Source organism: Meleagris gallopavo, chromosome 5 (assembly GCF_000146605.3).
Source record: "Meleagris gallopavo isolate NT-WF06-2002-E0010 breed Aviagen turkey brand Nicholas breeding stock chromosome 5, Turkey_5.1, whole genome shotgun sequence".
Lineage (NCBI taxonomy): Eukaryota > Metazoa > Chordata > Aves > Galliformes > Phasianidae > Meleagris > Meleagris gallopavo.
In genome coordinates, this window is record NC_015015.2 from 53,937,787 (window position 1) to 53,958,973 (window position 21,187).

The 21,187-nt window shown below is 44.9% G+C and overlaps 1 protein-coding gene across 1 annotated transcript in view; it reads left to right on the forward strand.

The window, feature by feature from the left end:
• Positions 1 to 1,058: 1,058 nt before the first annotated feature.
• The window catches only part of RTN1 (reticulon 1), a 40,781-nt gene continuing 20,652 nt past the window's right edge, over positions 1,059 to 21,187 (forward strand). Inside the window, exons 1-2 of the mRNA XM_031553729.1 lie at positions 1,059 to 1,802; positions 4,543 to 5,325. Coding sequence (XP_031409589.1) covers positions 1,322 to 1,802; positions 4,543 to 5,325 — 1,264 coding nt within the window. The 5' untranslated portion in view covers positions 1,059 to 1,321. The remainder of the gene's footprint in view (positions 1,803 to 4,542; positions 5,326 to 21,187) is intronic.

Here is a 21,187-nt window from a genome sequence, read left to right on the forward strand (position 1 = left end):
AAATTGTGTGCTGCTTGCAATGAGCAATGCAAAAAACAACAACAACAACAACAACAAAACACAAGGGAGCTGGTTGTCTGCCTTTGTGCAGGGTTTGGGCTGTGCATGTGAAATCCAACAAGTCTGTGATAAAACAGAGCCTATGGTTAGATGCTGAGGAGTGCTGAGGGGAAAAATATGTTGCTCACAGCTCAGTATACAAGCTGCATATACCTCTTGGCAGTCAGACAAAAGTGACTGCGACGTATACTTATAGATGGTGTTGTTGTGTATGTGCAAAGAGGAAAGAAAATAATTGCAAACAGCTCAGGGGCATTTCCACAGACACCTTGCAGCTTCTGACATTGTAGCTGCAGCAGTGTCCCTTTAGTTTGCCTTGTGATTGGTAGCCCAGGACACTGCACGTGTGGAGCGGATCAGGAACTGTGTATCTCTTGGAAAGTGATGAGCAGAGGTTGAAGAAAGCCAGCTGGCCTCTCCAGTGCTGTGTGCACCAGCATGTAAACAGTTAACACTAACAGGCAGCAGATCCTATAGGCATCAGCTTTGTTCCTTTACGTCCTGATCCAGCAGCCCCTATGAACACTTTTCTCCCCTCCTCCAGCTTCCACTGAGGGAATCTTCAAGTTCTGTTGCTAAACTGTGCCCTCTGTTGATGCTGCAGAGTGGCTCCCTTTTATAATTAATTTAGCCACATCCCCAGAAACTTAAAGTACAATAAGGAAATCAAAGGCAGTGCATGGAAATGATGCAGGAGTATGTGTAAAGGTTTCACTGCTTTTATGCTGCTGTGCAACATAGATGATGAACGTGGTGTGGCTTTCTGGTTTTGTTTTTTTTTCATCTGTATTCCACATCATAACATCATGTAGTCTACTGGGTGTTAAAGAATGAATGCTGCAGTTGTGTGGATTGTCAGTATTTCTGGTTTCTTGGTCTCAGAAGAATAAACTACAACTCCCAGAAGTGGTGGTTGTTTTTTTTTTTTTGCAGAAAGTCTGCAAAAGTACATGCTGGTACTTGCCTTCTCACAGTGCTGTTTTATGCATTTACTGCAGGTGTCACGGCCTCATCACACCTCTTTGACTATGGCTCCAGCTCAGCCAATGGGGCTGACAGCTCCTTCTACACCTCCCTGATCTCAGATGTTCACTACACCACTCCCCGGGACAACACCTACTTCACGGGCATTTACCAGCAGGAGAACAGCCCCATCCCCTGCTCAGGCAGCACAGAAGGCTTTAATGCACTGGGGCATCCCGTTCAAGATGTGACTGGGTTTGAGTCCCGTGGCTTGTTTAGCTTGGATTCAGGAATTGAGATGACACCTGCAGAGTCTGCTGAGGTTGACAAAACCTTAGCGGATCCCATGAAAGTGGAAGGTTATAAATACATGGACATAAGTAGACCAGAAGAAATAAAGTACCAAGAAAAACACGATCCAGACTTGGAAGATGAGAGCCCAGATCTTATCGATGAGTACCGAGGATCACCCATCGGATCTGGCCATGCTGCTGAACCTCAGAGGACAGCAGTTTCAGAGGCCACAAAGGTTCCCAAAGAGCAAGACCCACTTGAAGACAAAAGGCTTAGAGACCAGCACAACGCCTCTGTGGTGACAGCTCCTGTCAAGATCACACTCACTGAGACCCCTGGGGCCAGAGAGGCCACCAGCAAAGAGGCGAGTCTCACGCAGCCCCAATCTGGCCTGAAGCCGAGCCATGAAGTGGTACCCACAGTGACAGTGTCAGAGCCAGAAGATGACAGCCCAGGCTCTGTCACACCACCATCCTCTGGCACAGGTAACGCTGTCACCATCGTCTTTTTTGCTGTTCAGCATGTGGTTGTAATGTTAGCTCTGCATTTGTGCAGTCGCTGTGGAATCACTGATGGTAACAAATCTTCGTGGTGGAGGTGTTTCTGCTCTGCTCTTGTAGCTTTTCTCATTGCTGGTGGTCAGCAGGATGCCATCAGGTGTACTGTCAGTTATTTTGGGATCTCCTAGTGATCCCGTCTGACCACACTGCCTCAAGGATGCAGGACCAGAGTGCTGTGAAGGGCTGGGTTATTTTTTTTAGATTTTAATGGATGTTTAATGCCTTTTTGCCCTTGAAAAGCATTGGGTTGAATTGTTAAAAATGAGCACTGTTTTTAGGTGAAAGTGCTGCTCTTGGAAAAAAGCTGATGAGGGAAATGCTGTCATCTCATTTACAGAGGGACGAAGGGCCAATTTCTAATAAAAGCTGCTGATTGCTGGCTTCTACTGCTGGAAGTGGGGGGTGGAGGGCACCAAAATCCCTTATGTTTTCCTATCATCTGATTACTGCAGTGTTGTATAATATCTGTTCCTCATTTCCTACATTATACACTGCCATTCACCGTTAAAACATGGAAGCAGTGTGGCATTTTAAAAAGAAATGAGATTCTCCGTCAGGAAACAGAATTTTCAAACTTGAAATTAAATTTCAGCATCCTGGATCAATATCCTGTTCATTGAAAATGAGTGTCCTCATGCCAGAATGTTCATTTCTTAATGAATTCTAGGAGCATGTCAAAGTGCAGTGGAATTCCCATAAAATGGCAGTTTGGGACTTCTACCCTCACTGACACACTGAGTGAAACTCCTCCAGAACTGTGCACGCATTTGTGCACCTTCAGAAAAGAAGAAAAAAGGAGTCCCCGTCAACTCTAACAGCCTGTGTTAGTTAGAAAATAAATTAGCTTTAAAGCATTCCATTTTTCTTCTTTTATTTGATTGGGTGATATCACACACTACATCTTCAAGTTTTTATCGATTTACGCTTTTTGTACTAAGAAGTAATTAAGAACTTCAGGCACTAATTATTATTTATGCCATCCTTGGCGGCTTTGAAAGGACTGAATGGCTCTAGGTAACTGAATCTCATCGCAGCAGGTGAACAGTATGTGGCTGAGCCTTGTAGTGGCTGAGCCTTGTAGTGGCTGCTCCTTGCCACAGAGGACTCCCTCTTATCAAGGCAAATGTCATGGCTAAGGGCTACAAACTGCCAGATATGAGATGAGTATGTTCTATGAGAGCTATTTTGTTAGAGGAGCTGCAGACACACCAGTGATGTGTTCAAGACTGCTGCTGAGGTGTGTATTGATAGATGTACAAAACAAAGCTGCTTAGGGAGCAGAGAGGGGGTTGTAATTCTTGCCCATCTCTCAGCAGGACACAGTAGAATCGTAAAACATAGAATTCCCAAGGTTGGAAAAGACCTCCAAGATCATCCAGTCCAATCATCCACCTACCACCAATATTCCCCTGCTAAGCCCTTAATACAACATTAAAGGCCAGGCTGGATGGGTCTCTGAGCACCTGCTCAAGCTGTAGGCATCCCTGTTCTTTGAAGGGGAGTTGAAGAAGATGACCTTTAGAGGGCCCTTCCAACTCAAACAATTCTATCATTCTGTGATCTCTGCATCAGTCCTATGAAATGCAAGGGGAAAGCTGCCGTGTGGCAAATGGTAGATGGATGAACCATGGAAGACTGGTGCATTAATTACCACTAATGGAACGGTCAGAAGGCTCAGGAGTCCAATGGGAAAAGCACCCTGTGGTTCATGGCCTATCTGGCCTTGTTCAAAGTTTTGTGGTCTGGGATTCCTGATGGCTGATGCTTGGTGAATGATCAGTGGAAACTTCTTTGAGAAAAGCTGCTGATGTACCTCCTGCTGCAGCCCTCACATCTCATGAACTTTATGTGCAATTTTACTTTCTTTTTAATTTAATTATGAAATTGCATTTGACAAGGAGATCTTTGGGAAAGCAGAACAGGTACAAGCCCTATATGGGATTTCCTTCTCATACGGGATGTGGGCTTTTCCCTGACCTTGGCTGACCAACCAACCTTTTTGTTTTCTTATTTTCGCCAAATATTTATTCTTCCCTGAACAGTAAGATAGAATATGCAGAGAAATGTTATTTAGCCTCAGAGAAAATTTTGTTTCAAATCTTTGGTGACAAGTTGGTCTTTCACTGTTGTGGCAAACAACAGTAATATTAGTGAATATTAATTCACTATAGTGGATCTCATTCTCAAACGTAGCTGAGATAAAAGCAAACAGAATTCACTGTCACCTCCCCAGACTCCAGAAAGTCAACCTCAGAAGTTAGCTTTACATTACTAGTAGCTACACGTAGGCCGTTACAATCATGACTATCAGAAACCTGCTGGTTCCCTGACTCCCAAGTTCCTCATGACTGGTGATTTTCCTGCTACAAATCATGCTGCTGAGCCACTGGCCAAGCTCAGATCACTGTCACCTTTGTGCCTCAGCTTTTCTCCTGCTAACTGATGATAATGATACTGCTTTTATAATATAGGAAATAACCTATGAGGACAAGCTGTGATAACTGTTAGTCACCCCAGATTAAATGGCTTTCTGCCTGTTACCAGCTCTTCTAGAGGGATCCATGCTAGTGTCAAATCTATTGTTTGTTGCCTAAGCAGCCAGAGAATACCACTTTTTATTAATTTTTTTTTTCCATTTTTTTTCTCCCTATCTTTCTGTGCACAGAACCGTCAGGCTCAGAATCACAGGGCAAAGGCAGCCTGTCAGAGGATGAGCTCATCAGTGCCATTAAGGAAGCAAAAGGCTTCTCCTTCGAGACTTCTGAGGTGCAGCAGTCACCAGCCATTTCTGCAGAGAAACAAGAGCAGAAGATGAAGCCTGGGCACCCTGCTGTCCCCTCACCCCTGGATAACGAAGCCAGCAGTGCCGAGTCTGGGGACTCAGAGATCGAACTGGTCTCGGAGGACCCACTGGCTGCCGAGGAGGTGCTGCACTCCAACTACATGACCTTCAGCCACATCGGAGGGCCCCCTCCCTCACCTGCCTCCCCATCCATCCAGTACAGCATCCTGCGAGAGGAGCGGGAGGCTGAGCTCGATAGCGAGCTCATAATTGAATCCTGTGATGCCTCATCGGCCTCTGAAGAGAGCCCAAAGAGGGAGCAGGACTCCCCTCTCATGAAGCCCATGGTAATGGACATTATCAAGGAAGAGAATAGCTCACGTGCCAGCGCCTTGGACTATGAAGCTAGTAAAACAACGGAGAGCAGGATGAACAGGGAGAACCTGGCAGACTCTGCATCCTACCTGAAATGCTCTTTTGTTGCCCCGAAAGTAAGCTCTGAGCCTCCAACATCTGCTGTCAGCACTGAGGAGCTGAAGGAAAGAATAATCCTGAAGAAACCCATTGAAGAAACTGTTGTTAACCAAAGTAAAGTGTCTTCCAAGGACTCTGGGAAAAGAAGCCCCTTGGCTTTGCCTCTACTGCCGTTTTTAAATAAGCAGAAAGGTAAATGTAGATGTTTTCGTAGATTTTTGCAATGCTACTGAGAATTATAAGTTGGAAAAGACCTTTAAGATCACCAAGTCCAATCCCTGTCCATTCCCACCATTCCCACTGACCATGTCTCTCAGTACCACATCTACCCTATTCTTGAACACCTCCAGGGACAGTGATTCCACCACATCCCTGGGCAGCCTTCTAATGCTATTTCTTTACTTCTTTACTACTCTTTCTGAGAAGAAACTTTTCCTAATATCCAACCTGAACTTTCCCTGACACAGCTTAGTGCCATTACCTCTTATCCTATCACTGTTACCTGGGAAGAAGGGGGAGGAGAGGGAAGTGTCTGCTCCTTGCAAGGGAGATATTTGCACTGTTGACCAGGAGATGCTACTGGTATTGGGTAACCACAGCTTGAAGCTGGGTATGGCTATGACAAAGCAGGTATCCCCAGATTTGCAGCAGAAAGGAACGTTGGGGCAGCTCAAGCCTGCTGTGCCCCTGGCAGAGGCTGGCATGCAGAGAGCTGCTGCTTCCCTACAAAACGCTAGATAGAGCTCAGACAACCCCAGTCTCTGCTGCTCAGTGAGCATCTTTTTTGTCCGTCCATACTTGTCTACTGACCACATGATGGCCTGGAGATGTGGCAGGCACATTTGTGGCACACTTACATCTGATTTATCTAGTACTGTGAACTAAGCATGTGAGTATGGTAAGGAAGCAGCCTGAACATGCATAATGTGCTGAGGAGCCTACTGTAAAATCTGCAGAGCAATTAGATATGTTATTACTGATATTCTTAGGGATAATGAATTAATAACATTAATAGGCTGAATAACAAACATCATTATTGCTCCTTAGTATGTTTTCCTACCAGATCTCAGAGCACACAGCATCGCACTGTGTATCTCTTAGTTCTTTTACTGCTCAGTGGGCTCCATCTTTTCTCTCCCCATTCCCAAATTCCCCTTTTGCAAGGCTTTGCCCAGGCCCTGCCCAAGCCCTCAAAACTGCAGGGCTGATTGAATTTCCCTTGCACAGCCTTCCTGCAGTATGTAGGTTGGGTATGGTTTCTGCTGATTCCTGCAATCGCATCAAATGCTCAAAGTTGCACTAGGCAGACAACTCAAGATCTTAGATTTGGGGAAGTACCTGGGCAATACCAGAAGGACAGCTTATTTCACTGTGATGTGGAGTTTTCAGGCCCCAATACAATTTGCAGGGACGTGAACCCTTGTTAACAGATCAGCTTTCCTGGAAAATCCCTCATGCTGCCTTGCAACCTCTCTTTAGAAGAGGTCTGTTTCCTCAGAGAGATTTTTTTCTTCCAGGCCATACAAGTGTCTTTGAACTCAAAGCATAACCCAACACAAAATCCAAAATGCCAAACTTCAGCTGTCTATAGTTCTGCTGAACTCAGTGCACCTACATACATTACAAATCCAGTTTCTCTTGATTTTATTTGGAGTTCTTTGGACTAACTTTTCCCTCTACTTTCTGCCGTTGCAGAAAGTTTAGATGCTAGCAGGGGCTTGTTCCCATGTGACAGTCATAGAAGATCCCTGTGTGCATGACTTTCTTTCCGTATCACAGCATGTCTGTGTTTCCTATCTACATTCCCATAGGTCTGTCGTGCCAGGAAAGTTTTCTCCAGAACAGATATGAGACAGAATCACAGAATCACAGCTAATTACTGCTTGGTGATGCGCAAGTACTGTATTTTAGTTTCTGCTTTTCTCCCTTATGATGCTCAAGGGTCAGAGACAAGGAGAACAAAAACATAAGGTCTACCAAGAAGATTATTGCTAAATCTTGTGTTATTTTTAAAGCAGGTTTCAGGGTAGGAAGAGATGGGATCAAGGTATGAAATGTGAATGATTGCAGTGTCTGGTTTACTCTGCCTTCCTGTCATGGGTATTTGCTCTACAGGTTGCTGTATCTGGGTACCAATTAAATTTATGTGTTGAATATAGAATATGGAACTCTCCTGACCTGGGAAAGAAGAATTTACCCCCTTGCTTATGAACTGACATGAATTCACATGAAACTCTTAAGCTGTTTTTCAGAGGTGAACTGAGGGGGCACATTAAGTGTCCTGGTGGAACCAGAGCATTCCTCTTGTGTCTCCCGAGGCTGCATGACCTTGAAGTGGGATTGGCTGGCAGAAAAATAGCAAGGCAGAGCACATCCAAGGGGACAGTGGATGCCTTTGTAGCACTGACCTGAGATCTTGGCAGAGCTTTTCAACAGAGGCATTAAATACACGCCATATGCCAACTTGGGTTCACACACCAGGCATTTGGCATGGACCACATTCAGCCTAGTGGTAAGAACATAGGGGTATGGCACAGTGCCACTCAATGGAAGTGCAGCAAAATGATGTCATCCAAATCATGAAGAGAATTATCTTAATTATAAGTGTCTATCATAAAGAGGATACCAACATGCAACACTATGTAGACAGAAGACAAAACCTTCCAGAGTTTATGTTACCTCCTTATTTCATGTCACCTTGGTAGTGCTGGTCCACCACCACATGGCACCATTTAGACAGAATGATTTTCGTGATGTTCCTAGAGTCCACGTGGGGACTGACCTCACTGTAGCCATCACAAAGTTCCACCTGAGCTCAGGGCAGTGCAAGCTCAGCATTTCTGAAGCTTAATGGAAAATCAGTGGATCGAATGAAGCTGTTACACTCACATAGCTGTGCTTTTGACACCCAATTTTAGGTATTTCTGTTGCCTTTGGCCTGCTCACAGCCAGGTATATGAAATTTAAAAATAGCCACCAGCTTCATGTCTAAGTATGAACTATTTTGCAGTGTGATACTGTAATTCCATCAAGGCAGAGAGCAGCAAATGGATGTGAGGTTTCTGCAGTGATAACTCAATGTCTCTGCTTAATGTCTGTTGCCATCCAGTGACAATAACAAAAATGGGCATTGACTTCCTACCTCCTTTTTACTGGAGCTGAGTATCACAGGTTGTAATAACAGAGCTAACCCCATGCTGTTAACTGCTAGTCAGATACATTTGCTTTTTTGCACGGTCAGAAAGGTTGCAGTGCTTGACACAGCCCATTCCATCAGGATTTGGAGCCCTTCTGGATGTAGTTTTGTGAGGAGGAGGTTGCCAAGACAATTTCATTTTTGTTTTAAATATTCAAACACAGAGAAGGAAGATCAGATATATTTGTGTTACCAGTAGCCAGAGCAAGGAGTCTGGATGCTCTATGCATTTTATGGCAATTCACTGCAGAAGAAGGGGGACTCCAGCCTGGGGCTGCAGTCATGCTGCAACCCACACACTAGATGGCACAGCTGGTAGGACCCAGGCTCCAAGCAAGGCCTCCAGCCAAGAAACAGAGTCTGATAAAATTCAGCATCTAAAATGCTGATGCCACCCTACTATATACATCCTGATTTCTCTGCCTTTTGAAGGACCATTGTAGTGTTAATCTGGTTAGTCACCTACAAGGGTGACCCCTCATGCCTTCCTGTGTTGTCAAGAGCTGTCACACTGTGGACATGCACAAAGCCACATGTTTTTTTCCCCCTTAATCTCTGTGTCTACCTCTGCTACTGGCTGCAGAGAAGCTGATTTTGCAGTTTCTCAAGACATTGTTTCCCAGCAGAGATCTGTGAGAGTCTTCAAGTTATTGTGAATGGTTTTTGTTCATCAGAACGTAGTCTGCATTGTGTTAGCACATCTCTGCTGTTGAGAGAGCTGCTGGGGAGGCATTTTCCTATGGGAAGGGGATGCTTGCTAGGGTGATTTAGTAATACGAGGCTTGTTTCTCATCTGTGTGCTTCACTAGGCTCTGCAATCAGCATCAATCCAGGCCACGGCTTAAGCATACGGTAATGTTAGTTTAATATTGTAGTGCCATCTGCTGTAAGTGCCTCCACACTCCAGCCCATCTGTTTTGCCTGTTTCAGTTTGCTTTCTATGGGACTCTGATAGCTTTGCATCCTTTGGAAAGTCTCCACTTAGAAAAGGTATGGAAAGAGGGGTGCCTGCCTCGAGCCAGAGCATTTTCACATGTAAAACAACCTAGAGAGGTGAAGGCATGAATCCAGGTCTGGCTTTGCTTCAAAAGCTTGGGTTACATTGGTGAACCTGTTTGTTCTTGCTTCCTCCACAAAATAATTCAGGTGGGAAAGGCACTATGGATGTCTCCAATCTCTTGCTTGAAGCAGCTTGATCACATTGCTCAGGGCCTTGTCTATCAGCCCTTCTGAGCAAAAGCAGATATTTTTGGGATTAGCTGAGACCTATGAATCTAGATTGGTCCTGGAACACTGCCTGGGTGTCAGGAGCTCTGAGCATGCTGCAGGGTGTGATAGAGGGGAGATACCATGACACATGGCTTCATGCAGGGGCTTCACTGAGACCCATCTGGCCCTCAGCCTAGAGGGAGCTCCTGGCAGATGCTTGTGGCTCATTTGGAGAGGACTCTGTTGGCAGATCCTCCACCTGTTCCCAGACACCTGCTGAAAACAGTTGTCATTCCTTTACTTCAGGCTAAACAATTCCAACTTCTTTGGTTTTATCTCTCTAGTCATATTTTTGAGCCATGGGAGCCATTTTGTTGTTCTCTTGGCCCTTTTTTGCCAAAAGTGAGATGCTTCTGAAAGCAAGCTAAAGAGGGTGGAGGCCATCCCTACACTGATAATGGGTTGCATGCCTGTTCTACAGGCTAGGGCTGGGCTTAGGTCCACTGCAACAGTCTAACACTGAGGTCCATGTTTGCAAGAATTATCTTTTCCAGTTTGCTTGGAAATGTCTCTTCAGACTTCTGTTGCGTTTTGTGCCAATCCATCTTTCCCAGCTTGGACTCATTTGAGTCTCTTAATTTTCTGCATGGAAACAATTGTTGCAGGAATTTGTGAAAGGACTGGAGAAGTCCAGTGGAAAAAGGACATTAATCTTGGAGCATTTCTAAGAAATGGAGAACTTGAATGACTTCCTGCTCAGACTGTTGAATGCATGCTTGAGGAATGCACTGCGGGTGTCTCGAGGGGGACTGACATTTTTCGAATGGGTTTTGGAACTTCAGGTCATACTGTCCCCCAAGAACCGTGAGCAGAATTGAATGAAAGAGGTCCTATGCACATGACTTGCAGCTTTTTCAGAAGTCTTCTGCATTTCTTCCCATGAACCGAGCAGCCCGTTTTTCTTTTTTCTCATGGGCTGTCTGGCCTCACAGCCCACTTAGTTCACAAATCTCCACTTACTCTGCTGAGTACAGTCTCAGCTACAGATTGGTGAAATAGCTGGATTGCTGTGCTGAGATGAATGGGATGAGGTTCAACAAGGCCAAGTGCCGGGTCCTGCACTTTGGCCACAACAACCCCATGCAGCGCTGTGGGCTTGGGGCTGAGTGACTGGATGACTGTGAAGAGGAAAGGGACCTGGAGGTGTTGGTTGATGCTCAGTTGAACATGAGCCGACAGTGTGCCCAGGTGGCCAAGAGGGCCAACGGCATCCTAGTCTGCATTAGAAACAGTGTGTCTGGCAGGAGCAGGGAGGTAATCATCGCCCTGTACTCAGCACTGGTGAGGTCGCTCCTTGAGTATTGTGTTCAGTTTTGGGGCCCTCACTGCAAGAAAGTCATGGAGGCCCTGGAATGTGTCCAGAGAAGGGCAATGAAACTGGTGAGGGGTCTGGAGCACAAATCTGAGGAGCGGCTGAAGGAGCTGGCATTGTTTAGTCTGGAGAACAGGAGGCTCAGGGGAGACCTCACTGCACTCTGCAACTGCCTGAAGGGAGGTTGTGATGAGGAAGGGTTTGGCCTCTTCTCCCAGGCAACAAACAGGACCCAAGGAAACGGCCACAAGTTGTGCCAGAGAAGATTTAGGTTAGACATAAAGAAGAACTTTTTCTCTCAGAGGGTGATCAGACACTGGAATGGCCTGCCCAGGGAGGTGGTGGAATGAGGAGCTATGAGGTACGGCTTAGTGCTTGTGGTAGCAATGGTGCTGCGAGGGTGGTTGGACGTGATGATCTTGCAGGTCCTTTCCAACTTTGTGATTCTATGATTCTATGATTCTTTGCACATACACTGCAGCAAGACCTTAGAAATGTCTCAGTAAATCTGATATCCTTCGGGTCTCCACCTTTCATCCATATCTTGAGCATTTTAAGCCATTGCATCTCTGGCATCTGTTCTCTCTTCTGACTTTTGGCTGTGCTCCCTGTATGTTGAGTAAGGCCAAACTTACAGTGTATGAGTGTCAAAGCTTTAACACAGCGGCTGGATGCTCAGAGGTGCTTTTAAAATTAGATGCAGTTTAATGTAGGCAGATAATACATCTTCTCTTGGGACTGCCATCCGCTCTACTGTCCATCTATGAGCGTTTCTATATCAAAGACATGCATGGCAATATCTAAGCCAAGAACAGAGAGTTGCTGGGTATCCGTATACAAACAGGAATCCGCTGAGGACAGATCCAAAGAGTAAAGATGTGTAACAAGTCTAGACTTCTTTCTCCGCAGTCTGGGCTGCACAAGTTCATGGCTTGCTCTGCCTGTGTCCTTGTCCAAGTCTGTGTCCACACCGTGCCAAGCCAAGCACCCAAGGATGGCTCAGTCCTGCTCCTGGGGAAGACTGTAAGGAGACAGCAACCCCGCACATAAGTGATTTTCCATTCCTATGAGGAAACCTCAGTTGCAGAGTTGATCACAGCTGAAGCAAATTTTGTAAGCTCAAATCTTGACATGGTGCCCTTTTCTGTGTCTCTTGGCATCGACAGTGACTCAGCTTTTGGGTAAGGTGATGCTGTTAAGGCCAAGTTGCTTGTTTTTTGTGACTGTACCATTGAGGATCTGATCACAGTGACAGTTCCCCAGATGCCTTGGTACAGCAATGTTTTGCTTGGTTTGGGCTTAATCCTGTAATTCTTCAGATATCAGATAATCCTGAGTAAGGATTTCCCCAGATGTTGTTTTTCAGCTAGCAGATAGCATGAGGTTAAAATTAAAGTATTTGACTATACTGAAGTTCTGGAAAGGGTGTGTGTGATGGGAGCTCTCTGCTGAAAATAAAAGCTGTAGCTGGATATTGATTTTACTGCTGTTTTCCTTTAGCTTCTGAGAGTACATTTCTGATTGGGGTATGATAACAATATTAACTGAAAAATGGATTTTATTTTCTTGGGAAGCTGTTGTGGTCATGTGAATTAGGACTACATAGAAGATATGCAGTGATCCAACAATTCAAAAGATTTGATTTATCCCCCAGAGAAACAGCATCTGGCATTTCTGTTATTTTGACTCTTAACCTTATCTTGATTACCACTTTGTTTTGTTTGTTTTATTATTTTGTTTATTACTGCAGCGATTTTTTTCTTAGCTCTCATCAGTAAAGACTCTTCCCTTCCAAACTGGACCCTAAAGAATAATTTGTCAGGGGAACAGCTCTTGGTGTTGCTGCATCTGGTTGGATGTAAACACTGCTGGGGCTACACATTTCATATAAGTGACCACAATATGGGATAATTTGAAATTGCTTCTTATCTTTTGATTAGCAGGTGCAATAAGGTTGCGGAATTTAAGGAAAAGAACAGCTGCAGGTTTCCAAGCTCTGATAACACCCAGAGCCTGGCTGCTATAAAACCCTGCCTCACGTGGAGTTACTTGGGATCCATAGCAGTGTGAGATCAAAATCCAGAGTCTGGCAGTCCCAGAGGTGCTGTTTTCACAGCAGCTCATTTCTAAGCAGCCACACTCACTGCAGCGCTGTCATCAGAGGCAGGCATTGCACAGACAGTGTTTTCTGCTCTGTCTCTTTGGTGGATAGAGACTGCTCCTTACAGATACAGGTGGAGTTATTGCATACATCCTGATGAAATGCTGATAGCATCGACCAAACACAGCCTGCATCTGGGCAGCCGGAAGGGAGCAGGGCATGAGAGCTCATAGAAAAGCCAGCAGAGATTAATAGCCACCATTTCTGAAGATTACTTTGTCAGCTAATGTACCACTGATTCAAGAGCAGCTATGCTCACTGCTTAGGTTAAGTGCAGAAGCTTTTCCAGGATATGGAAATCACTTCCAAAGAGAAAGGGATGCATTCACTACTTATTTCAGATGCCTGCACTGGAGCTTTGCTGCTGCTGAAAGAGCACACCCACGTGTAACCTCACACAAAAGAACCAAGTTTTCTCCAGCCAGGGAGTTGTAAAGAATAAGATTTAATAGTAGCAATTGTGTTTTCTGAAACAAGCAGTCACCTATACACTTTATTTGTACAGGCAGTTATTGCAGCTGGATGTTATGCGCTGACTGTGCTGCCTGGTGCTCCCAGACAGAGTAATTGCTCATACAAATTAGGTCAGAATTGCGTGGGCAATAATGTTCAACGTTCCAGAGAAACAGCCCTTGCTCCTCTCAGGGAAAGGGTCTGAGTGCTGCAATTTTGGGGAAAGAAAGATGGCTCAGTCCCAGCAATAGCACTATTAGGAGCAGCATGCCTACAGGTTTTGGCCATATTTAGAACGTTGCTTTTCTTAGAGCTGCAGATTGGCAGTGAGGGGCAGCAAAACAGATTTCCAGACAAAGCAAGAAAGGAGATGATAACATCCTCATTTTACAGATGGCTGCTGAAATACATGCATGCTCATCTTAAAGCCCCTTTGCCTGGGAAAGCTGTTGAAAAAGTGACTGTGGTTAACTAATTTATTATGTTATTAATGGATTTGTTGAGTGAGATGAACTGATTTCAGTGCAACAACACCAGGAATATACCACAGAACTGGGAAATGACCCCTCTTTATTTCTGAGTCTATTTCCTGGTTTGCAAAACTGTCTTTATAGCCTGGTTGTTGACCCTTACATCTGCTATATGCCTGTAAGAAATTAGTGGGTGTCCCCATCATTCCAAGCAGCAATGAGCAAGAGCAGCAAGGTAAGAAGAATTTTGAGTAGCACTTCATTTCTATCAAATGGTTAATTCCCACGTATACAGGTGTGTGTCCATATAGCTGTGGCAATGTGCTTTCCACTTGTAGGTTTTGCTCCTCCAGAAGCAGTGAAGGGGAGATTATGCTGGAATGAAGCTTAAAAGAAGAAAAAAGCTAAAGAGCAGTTTTGTGCTTAGTAGTGCTGAATTATTCATAAAGCTGGCCGTCCAAACTGACACTGCAAAGGGAAATAAATGAAGGTGCTGGAGGGAAAATGTCAGGTGACATGTCAGCCAAATGCCTGAGTGTCACAGGTTGCATGGAGAATCTGGCCAAGGATCCCAGCTCCTAAGCGCTGGGTTGCTATCTGCCCTTTGTAAGGGACAGTGAGCATGTTGGCCACGAATTCTGGTGTGACTTCAGTAATGCTTGTGGGCCTGAGTTAGCTCAATTTGTGACCTTTTTTTCCAGGGAAACCTTTTCTTTGAAGGGATTAGCAATGAGTAGGGAATAGTCATCTTACAGCTCTCTGGGACCACGGCTATCCAAGGCCAGAGGCACTGATGGAACAACTGCAGTACAGCAAGTAGAGCCACGAAGTCTGAAAGATTAATTCCTGTGCAACAGAATTGCCAGGTAACAGCCTGAACCAATGGTTGAATACCAGGTGAGAAGTTGTTGCTAACCCAGAGAGCTCAGGTGCAAGCAGTGCACCTGAGTGATCAGAAGGGATGGACTCTAGATCCGCTCCTCCTCACTCTCATTTAAGGGTTAGCAGCCAAGGGAGGAGTATCTCTCTGGATAGAGACTGTTTTCCTCTTGAGTTGTTGCTGGTCATCAGAAGAGATGAGTTAATTTTATTCTTTGTCATCATTTATTGCTCCTAGTGCTTGTATCCTGGTAGAAGGTACTGTCCTTGCCTTCTTTTGTCATGTGTCCTGTCAGCCATATCTCTCCAACGAATCTTTCTTTGTCCTGTTTGAAAGAGCTGCTTTCTGCTTTTCCTGTCCCCTCCTGGTTAAAAATTAACCATGAATTTTGCAGCATCTTTTCTCTGTGCTTTATCTGCAGATGAAATCTCTTAGAATCACAGAATGGCTTAAGTTGGAAGGGACCTCAAGTATCCTTCATTTCCAATCCCTATGCTGTGAATAGCATTGCCAGCCACTAGATTGAGAGATTGAGCACTAGATGAGGTTCCGAAGCTCCATCCAACCTGGCGTCCATCCTTCCTGTTTATTGCCTTACAACTCACAGCAGCAGCTAAGAGGAGTGTCTGGGGTGAGCAGAAACCATCTGACCCATATCTGATGCTACGCTGGGAAGCAGAAAAGATCAGTGTGATAACTGTGAGCTCAGAAGCCTGGCTGTGCAGTAATTAGAGCCCTGCTTGAGGAGCAGAATTTTTCCCTGGTGCTTTTCTGGCTGCCAAGACTTAGAAATCTTGCCTCAGTCACCACGCAAATGGCTCTGCTACATATAGCTGAGCTCTCCTGGGTACTCCCGAAGAAAATGTTCAATGCATTTGGTTCTGTTGTTCTGATTTGCGAATTCCAGCAACTGAGATTTTCTGCTCCAAGTCAGGAGTTATTCGGATGCTTTACTTTGCCCTGTGGGCAAGGGTGAAGTTAAAATTTGCAGTTAACACATCTGAATCAGACCTATATATATATATATATATATATACATACATATATGTGAGTATTAGATACATGTAGAATTCTCTAGATAAGAGCCTCCCATCCACTTCCAGTAAATGCCAAGAAACAGTGTTGACAGGTCTCTGTGGTTGACCCAGGCTGAGTTATCAGCTTGTCCTTGCCAACACTGGCTGGAAAAAAGAGAAGTATAGAATATAGAATCATAAATTATCCCAAGTTGGAAGGGATCCATAAAGATCATCAAGTCTAACTCCTAGAGTTGAAAACAAGGAAACATGTTCTTCCTAAAATACCAAGGTTTGTGTTTTTCTGGGATAAATGTACTCCCAAGGTAAGCTCTGTGTCTCTGTGAAGCCTCCAGAGCATCTGATGTGTGCTGTGTCCTGTTAGTTAGCCAGAGAGTCCCAGTTTTCAGTGTCCCTTCTCGTGGCTGTTTCTCCCCAGAGACTGGGAGAGACCATTTTTCTTAGCTCATTGCAGTTGATTCCCACTGAAGTGAAAGGAGACTTGAAAAATGGAATCACTGCAGAAGAATCTGCCATGCTTTGGGTTTGTGGTTTGGTTGTTGTTGTTTTCTTCTTGAACAAGATTTAACTATGATAGTTGGATCCTTTCCAGGAAGAGGAGATACAACATGCTCTCCGCTGTGGGAAATCCTGCAGGATTTCACTTTTACTGACCAGACTGAAAGGTCTCTAAAATGCCAAGGTACCCTTTGTCTATCTTTTTATCAAGCTGATACAGGAAGGGAGAGTATGTAAATATTTGCTGGAATTGTGTATTGGAGAGCACCCAGGCATCTATGTGTGGTTAATCTGCATTACAAGTGAAGTCAGAGGAATAGCAGGTGACTTTGAAAGGCTGTAGTGCTAGACACCTTTTGTAACACACACAAATCTCATCCTGGCTTCATAAGGAAAAAGAAAGCTCTGGGATGATTATTGCTTTCAGATCTTACTCCAGTGGTGCTGTCTGGAGCCACCATCAGGATCTTGTGTTGGCCAAGATGGACACGTGCAGTAAGATCCTGTCCTAGGAGAGTCTACAGAATGAATTTTGTGCTAAGGTGGATTGTTGAAGGCACAAAACCAGGAAATGGCACCATTTTGTGCTGGCTGAGGTCAGCCCTGGTTTTGATGTTGCCCGTTCTCCTTTTCACTTAGGACACAATAGCTCTGGTGGGAGATGAAGCACAGCCAGTCCATGTCAGCAGATGACACCTCCTGCCACGTACTAAAAATGCTGCTTCTGCTGTATGTTAGAGGAGTGGAAGTACGCAAGGGCTGGAGGACCAAATGGTCTGTTTTAATTATTCATCATTTGCAGTAGCTATTATTATTTAAGATATGCCCTTCTTGGCCTGAAATATTAGCTGCTGACCTATTTCTTTCCTTGGTTGCTACCACCTGACATCCTGCTGCACTCTCTCTGGTAGCAGGCCAGGCCTCCAGTCTTGTCCATCAAGTCCCAATCCACTGCCATCCTTGCAGGAACTGCAGTGACCCTCCTGTAACCATCTGGGCCATCCCTTAAGCTGTTCCTGGCTGTAATTCTACCAAGCTAGTCAGTGCTTTGCTCCTTGTGCTGATCCCAAATGGCTGCTGGGCTTCTCTTGCTCTGCTCCATTGCTTCTCCCCAAGACTGGAACAGCCAGTGTGTGTAACACGTTCAGGGGAAGAGTCCCTGTGGCTGTGCCTGCACACCCACTGTCATCCCCGTTCCTCTTTGAGAAGTGCAGGCCTTCTTTACTCTGCTTTTTAATAACATAGATGCTTTTAATAGTTTACTGCCTTCGCCTTCAGTTCCCTCTCCTTGTCTGTAGTGTGTTTAATGCTTCCTTCTAAGTGATGGCTTTGTCACTTAATCTCATTAAAACTTCTCTTCATTGAACTCCATGTGCTGCTTATCAGACTGTAAGCCTCATCTCCCATTTGTAATTAATTTGTTCTGTGCCTCATACAGTTTGGCATTGTTAGATAATGGCATCAGTCTCAAGGTCATTGACATGCAGCAGGAGGAAAGCACCAGCACTAACTGCCCTAACAGCCTCCATCCTCCTGCCTCCTCCCTTTGCCATACTGTTTGATTTTATTGACAGCTTTCTCCCTCTCCCTCAGCCAGTTTCTGATGTATTTCAGCTGTCTCCTGTCTGGCTTACTGTGACTTTATGAATCAATCTCCTGCATTGCCCAGAGGGAAATGCTTTCCTGATATCCTCCAGACTCATCTGCACTGCTTTGCCCTCTTGCCTTTCGGTTCATTCCTGTTTGGTCCAGTAATTCAGGTGTACTGCTCTTCCTTTGCTGATACATGTAAAACTGGAAGAGATTCATCTTTGTGGACTTATGGTTGGGGATGGGATACAGGAGCCTTTCACCTTTGGGCCATTAAGTGGACACTCGGTGTCTTGCCCAGTGTAGAAATCAATCAGTGCTGTAATTTGATGTCTGTATTGAAATATATTAATAAATTCTGGATCCCCAGTATAGTACAGTATGCTACCACCAGCCAGTTCCTGGTGGGTGGGATGAAAGCACTGATCAAAGGTGAAAAATGGCCCCTTAGTGCTTCTTGCAGATGGGATGTGGGTGCTTAGTGCCAGCCCGTGTAGAGCAGAGTTGGTGGGGTCCTGCCCTGGCTGGTTCTGCTGGCTTGAAACCTGCCTCTAGCAATAAATTTTAAGGTTAGAAAAGGCAAGAATGAGACCTGCAGTGGCACTGCCATTTTCTCATCAGGAATTGTTGATACAGTTATCTGGGGCCTTTGTGGGTTCTTGAAATAGGGTTAGTCTGGGCCAAGGTAAAGCACTTCATTTTCCTGACAGATTTATCTTCACCTCACATTTCATTTACTTGTTTGGATGTAGAATTCAATAGACTTGAGCTGATTTGGCTTATTCTTTCCAGTTCTGCATGTCCTGGAAGCCATCTACTGAACTTAAGTAACAGATCCACACAAAGCTGTCGTTAGGCCACAGGTATCAGTATTCAGTGCAGCACTGATCACAGTATTCAGGCAGCTACACAGAGCAGCTCCAAACCTATTTCCCGGAGTGGGGTGGAGGAAAATTTTGGACACTTAAAACTCAGAATTTGTCGTTCACTTGAGTCTGCAACTATATTTTCTGAATGATAGTTCTTGTAAGTATTTTTTTTTTTTTGCTTGATATTTAATTAAAAAAAAAACAAAAAACACAACTGGTAAGAATATATTTTGGTAGAAGGTAGGCTGCTGTGAAACAGATTTTGTTTCATGGAGGGTGATGAATACCAAAAGGACATTTTGCATTTGCACATGTAATGACTGCATACATTTGGCCCCACTGCTTTCTGTGGAGTCAGTTGAAAGGAAGTAGTCAGATCTGCAGTGCTGTGGGTAAGAGACAGCTCATGGGTAAGGTTCAGCTCCATACTTGAGGATACATGGTAATTACTCCCAGTGAAATGTACCTGGCTCAGAAACAAGAAGACCTGTTTGCAGTGTGCTTGTCAGCTGTTAGGAATTGTGTTTTGTCTGAATGCAGTTATGCCTAGGGCTGCTAGCTAGGAGCAGAAGACTTTGTGGCTATAGTCACATACTCAGTGGTCAGTGGTTTCTGCTCAATGACCATGTTGATGAGACTAACAGAGTGACAGCTTCAGGAGACTTAGTCCAGTGGTCTGAACCAGGTCTACATCAGAATGTATAAACTGTTCCTTCCTAAACCGTCCTCATTTTGGACTCTCTCTGCAATACGCTCCTCCAAACCATGCTGAAAACATCTTTATAATCCATTTATATAACTCCTTTTGTGTGCTGTGCTGCCATTCTTTGGGCTCAGACAATCACTACACCAATGTGATAAACAAAAGAACAAAAATCATTTTATTCAGCACATACTCCGTTCCCTCTGAGAACAAGCTAAAGCTCGTCTTTGTTTAGCTGGAATGTGATTGGACCCCAGACTCCAAAAGCACCATTGTAGCACTAAATATCACCTATCTACTCTCAAAAGTGCTTTTTTAAATTTGGATTTTGTTTTATTTTTAATGATCCATTTGTCTCTTCAGACTCAGGAGCAGTGAAATAACAGTGATTTGCAGCCACAGACTGCCCGCTCCGTCCTCTGCTTCCATGGAAACACATGTTGGATGAGACAGAATCAGGCTTAAAGCAGATGATTTCCAAGTTGTTTGCTTTTTCTTGCAAGGATTAATGGATCTCTTGTTTGTATCAAGCTCTAGGCGAGGAAGATCCCATAAGCACAGGAGGAACTGCCTTTGGAGGGGTAACTTTCAGAGGTGCTGGGCTGGTGTTATTGCCAAGGTTAGAAGCATCCATCCTGTGCACATGGACTTGCCACTTTTCTGCTCTGGTGCTTGAAACAGAGTGAAGAGGGTGGGTTTTAAGCAGGTGTTCTTATGGCCAAGGCTATAAGATGCAATTCCTTTGCATTACCTTCACTTCCTACCCTCAGGAGAGGGAGGTCGTGCTGTTCTCTGCACTTATGCACCTCAAGGGGATCCAAATGGCTCAGTGATACCTCTGTGCACGTACTGGGTGGCCTCTCTTCTCCATTGGTCACAGTAAAACACAGATTATTTGTAATTTGAGGGCAAAATGAGAGAGGAATGGGGAAAGGGCAGGGGCTTACCCAAGTCTGCATGGCACAGGCAGTGCTGCAAGACAGCTCCCATCTCAGCTCCAGGAATCCCATCCATCCTTGGCCTCTTCACAAAACCCCACCCTCAGATGTCAAGAGGCAAAAATAAACATCACTATGTGTCGCCTGCTGGTTCCACGAAATTCCCACTAATCAGAGCCCTTCATGAATTATTTAGCTTTGGGGAAATGTGACAGAAGGATTCTGGCACTAAAGATGTGCAAAATAATGGCTGCTTTTACTTCCCAGCTAATTGGGAACCCAAAATATATTGTGGGGATGGGGGTTCTCCTGCTCTACCCATGGATTCACCACATCTGAGAAGGCTCAGGGTTGTTCCCCTGTGTGTTGGTATGGCCTGGGGGTGTCATGAGTGTTTGGTTGTGGACACTTCCATTGTCCCCTCTGTGCCTCCCTGTGAGCAACCTGTCCCTGTGCATTGTGCCTCGCCTTGCTTTCTGCATGCCCTCCTCCCAAATAAATAGGTCTCAACTGCAGGTTTGCAAGCTGGAGAAAACAAGCAGATGCAGAACAGCGTGGCTATATTTATCTGGAACTCAGAAGCTGCGGTTTGCAGGGATCTTTGATCACTTTGAATGTCAGACTACCTGGAGGGAGAGGAAAAAAAGATGAAAATAAAACAATTGAAAAGCAAGTCTT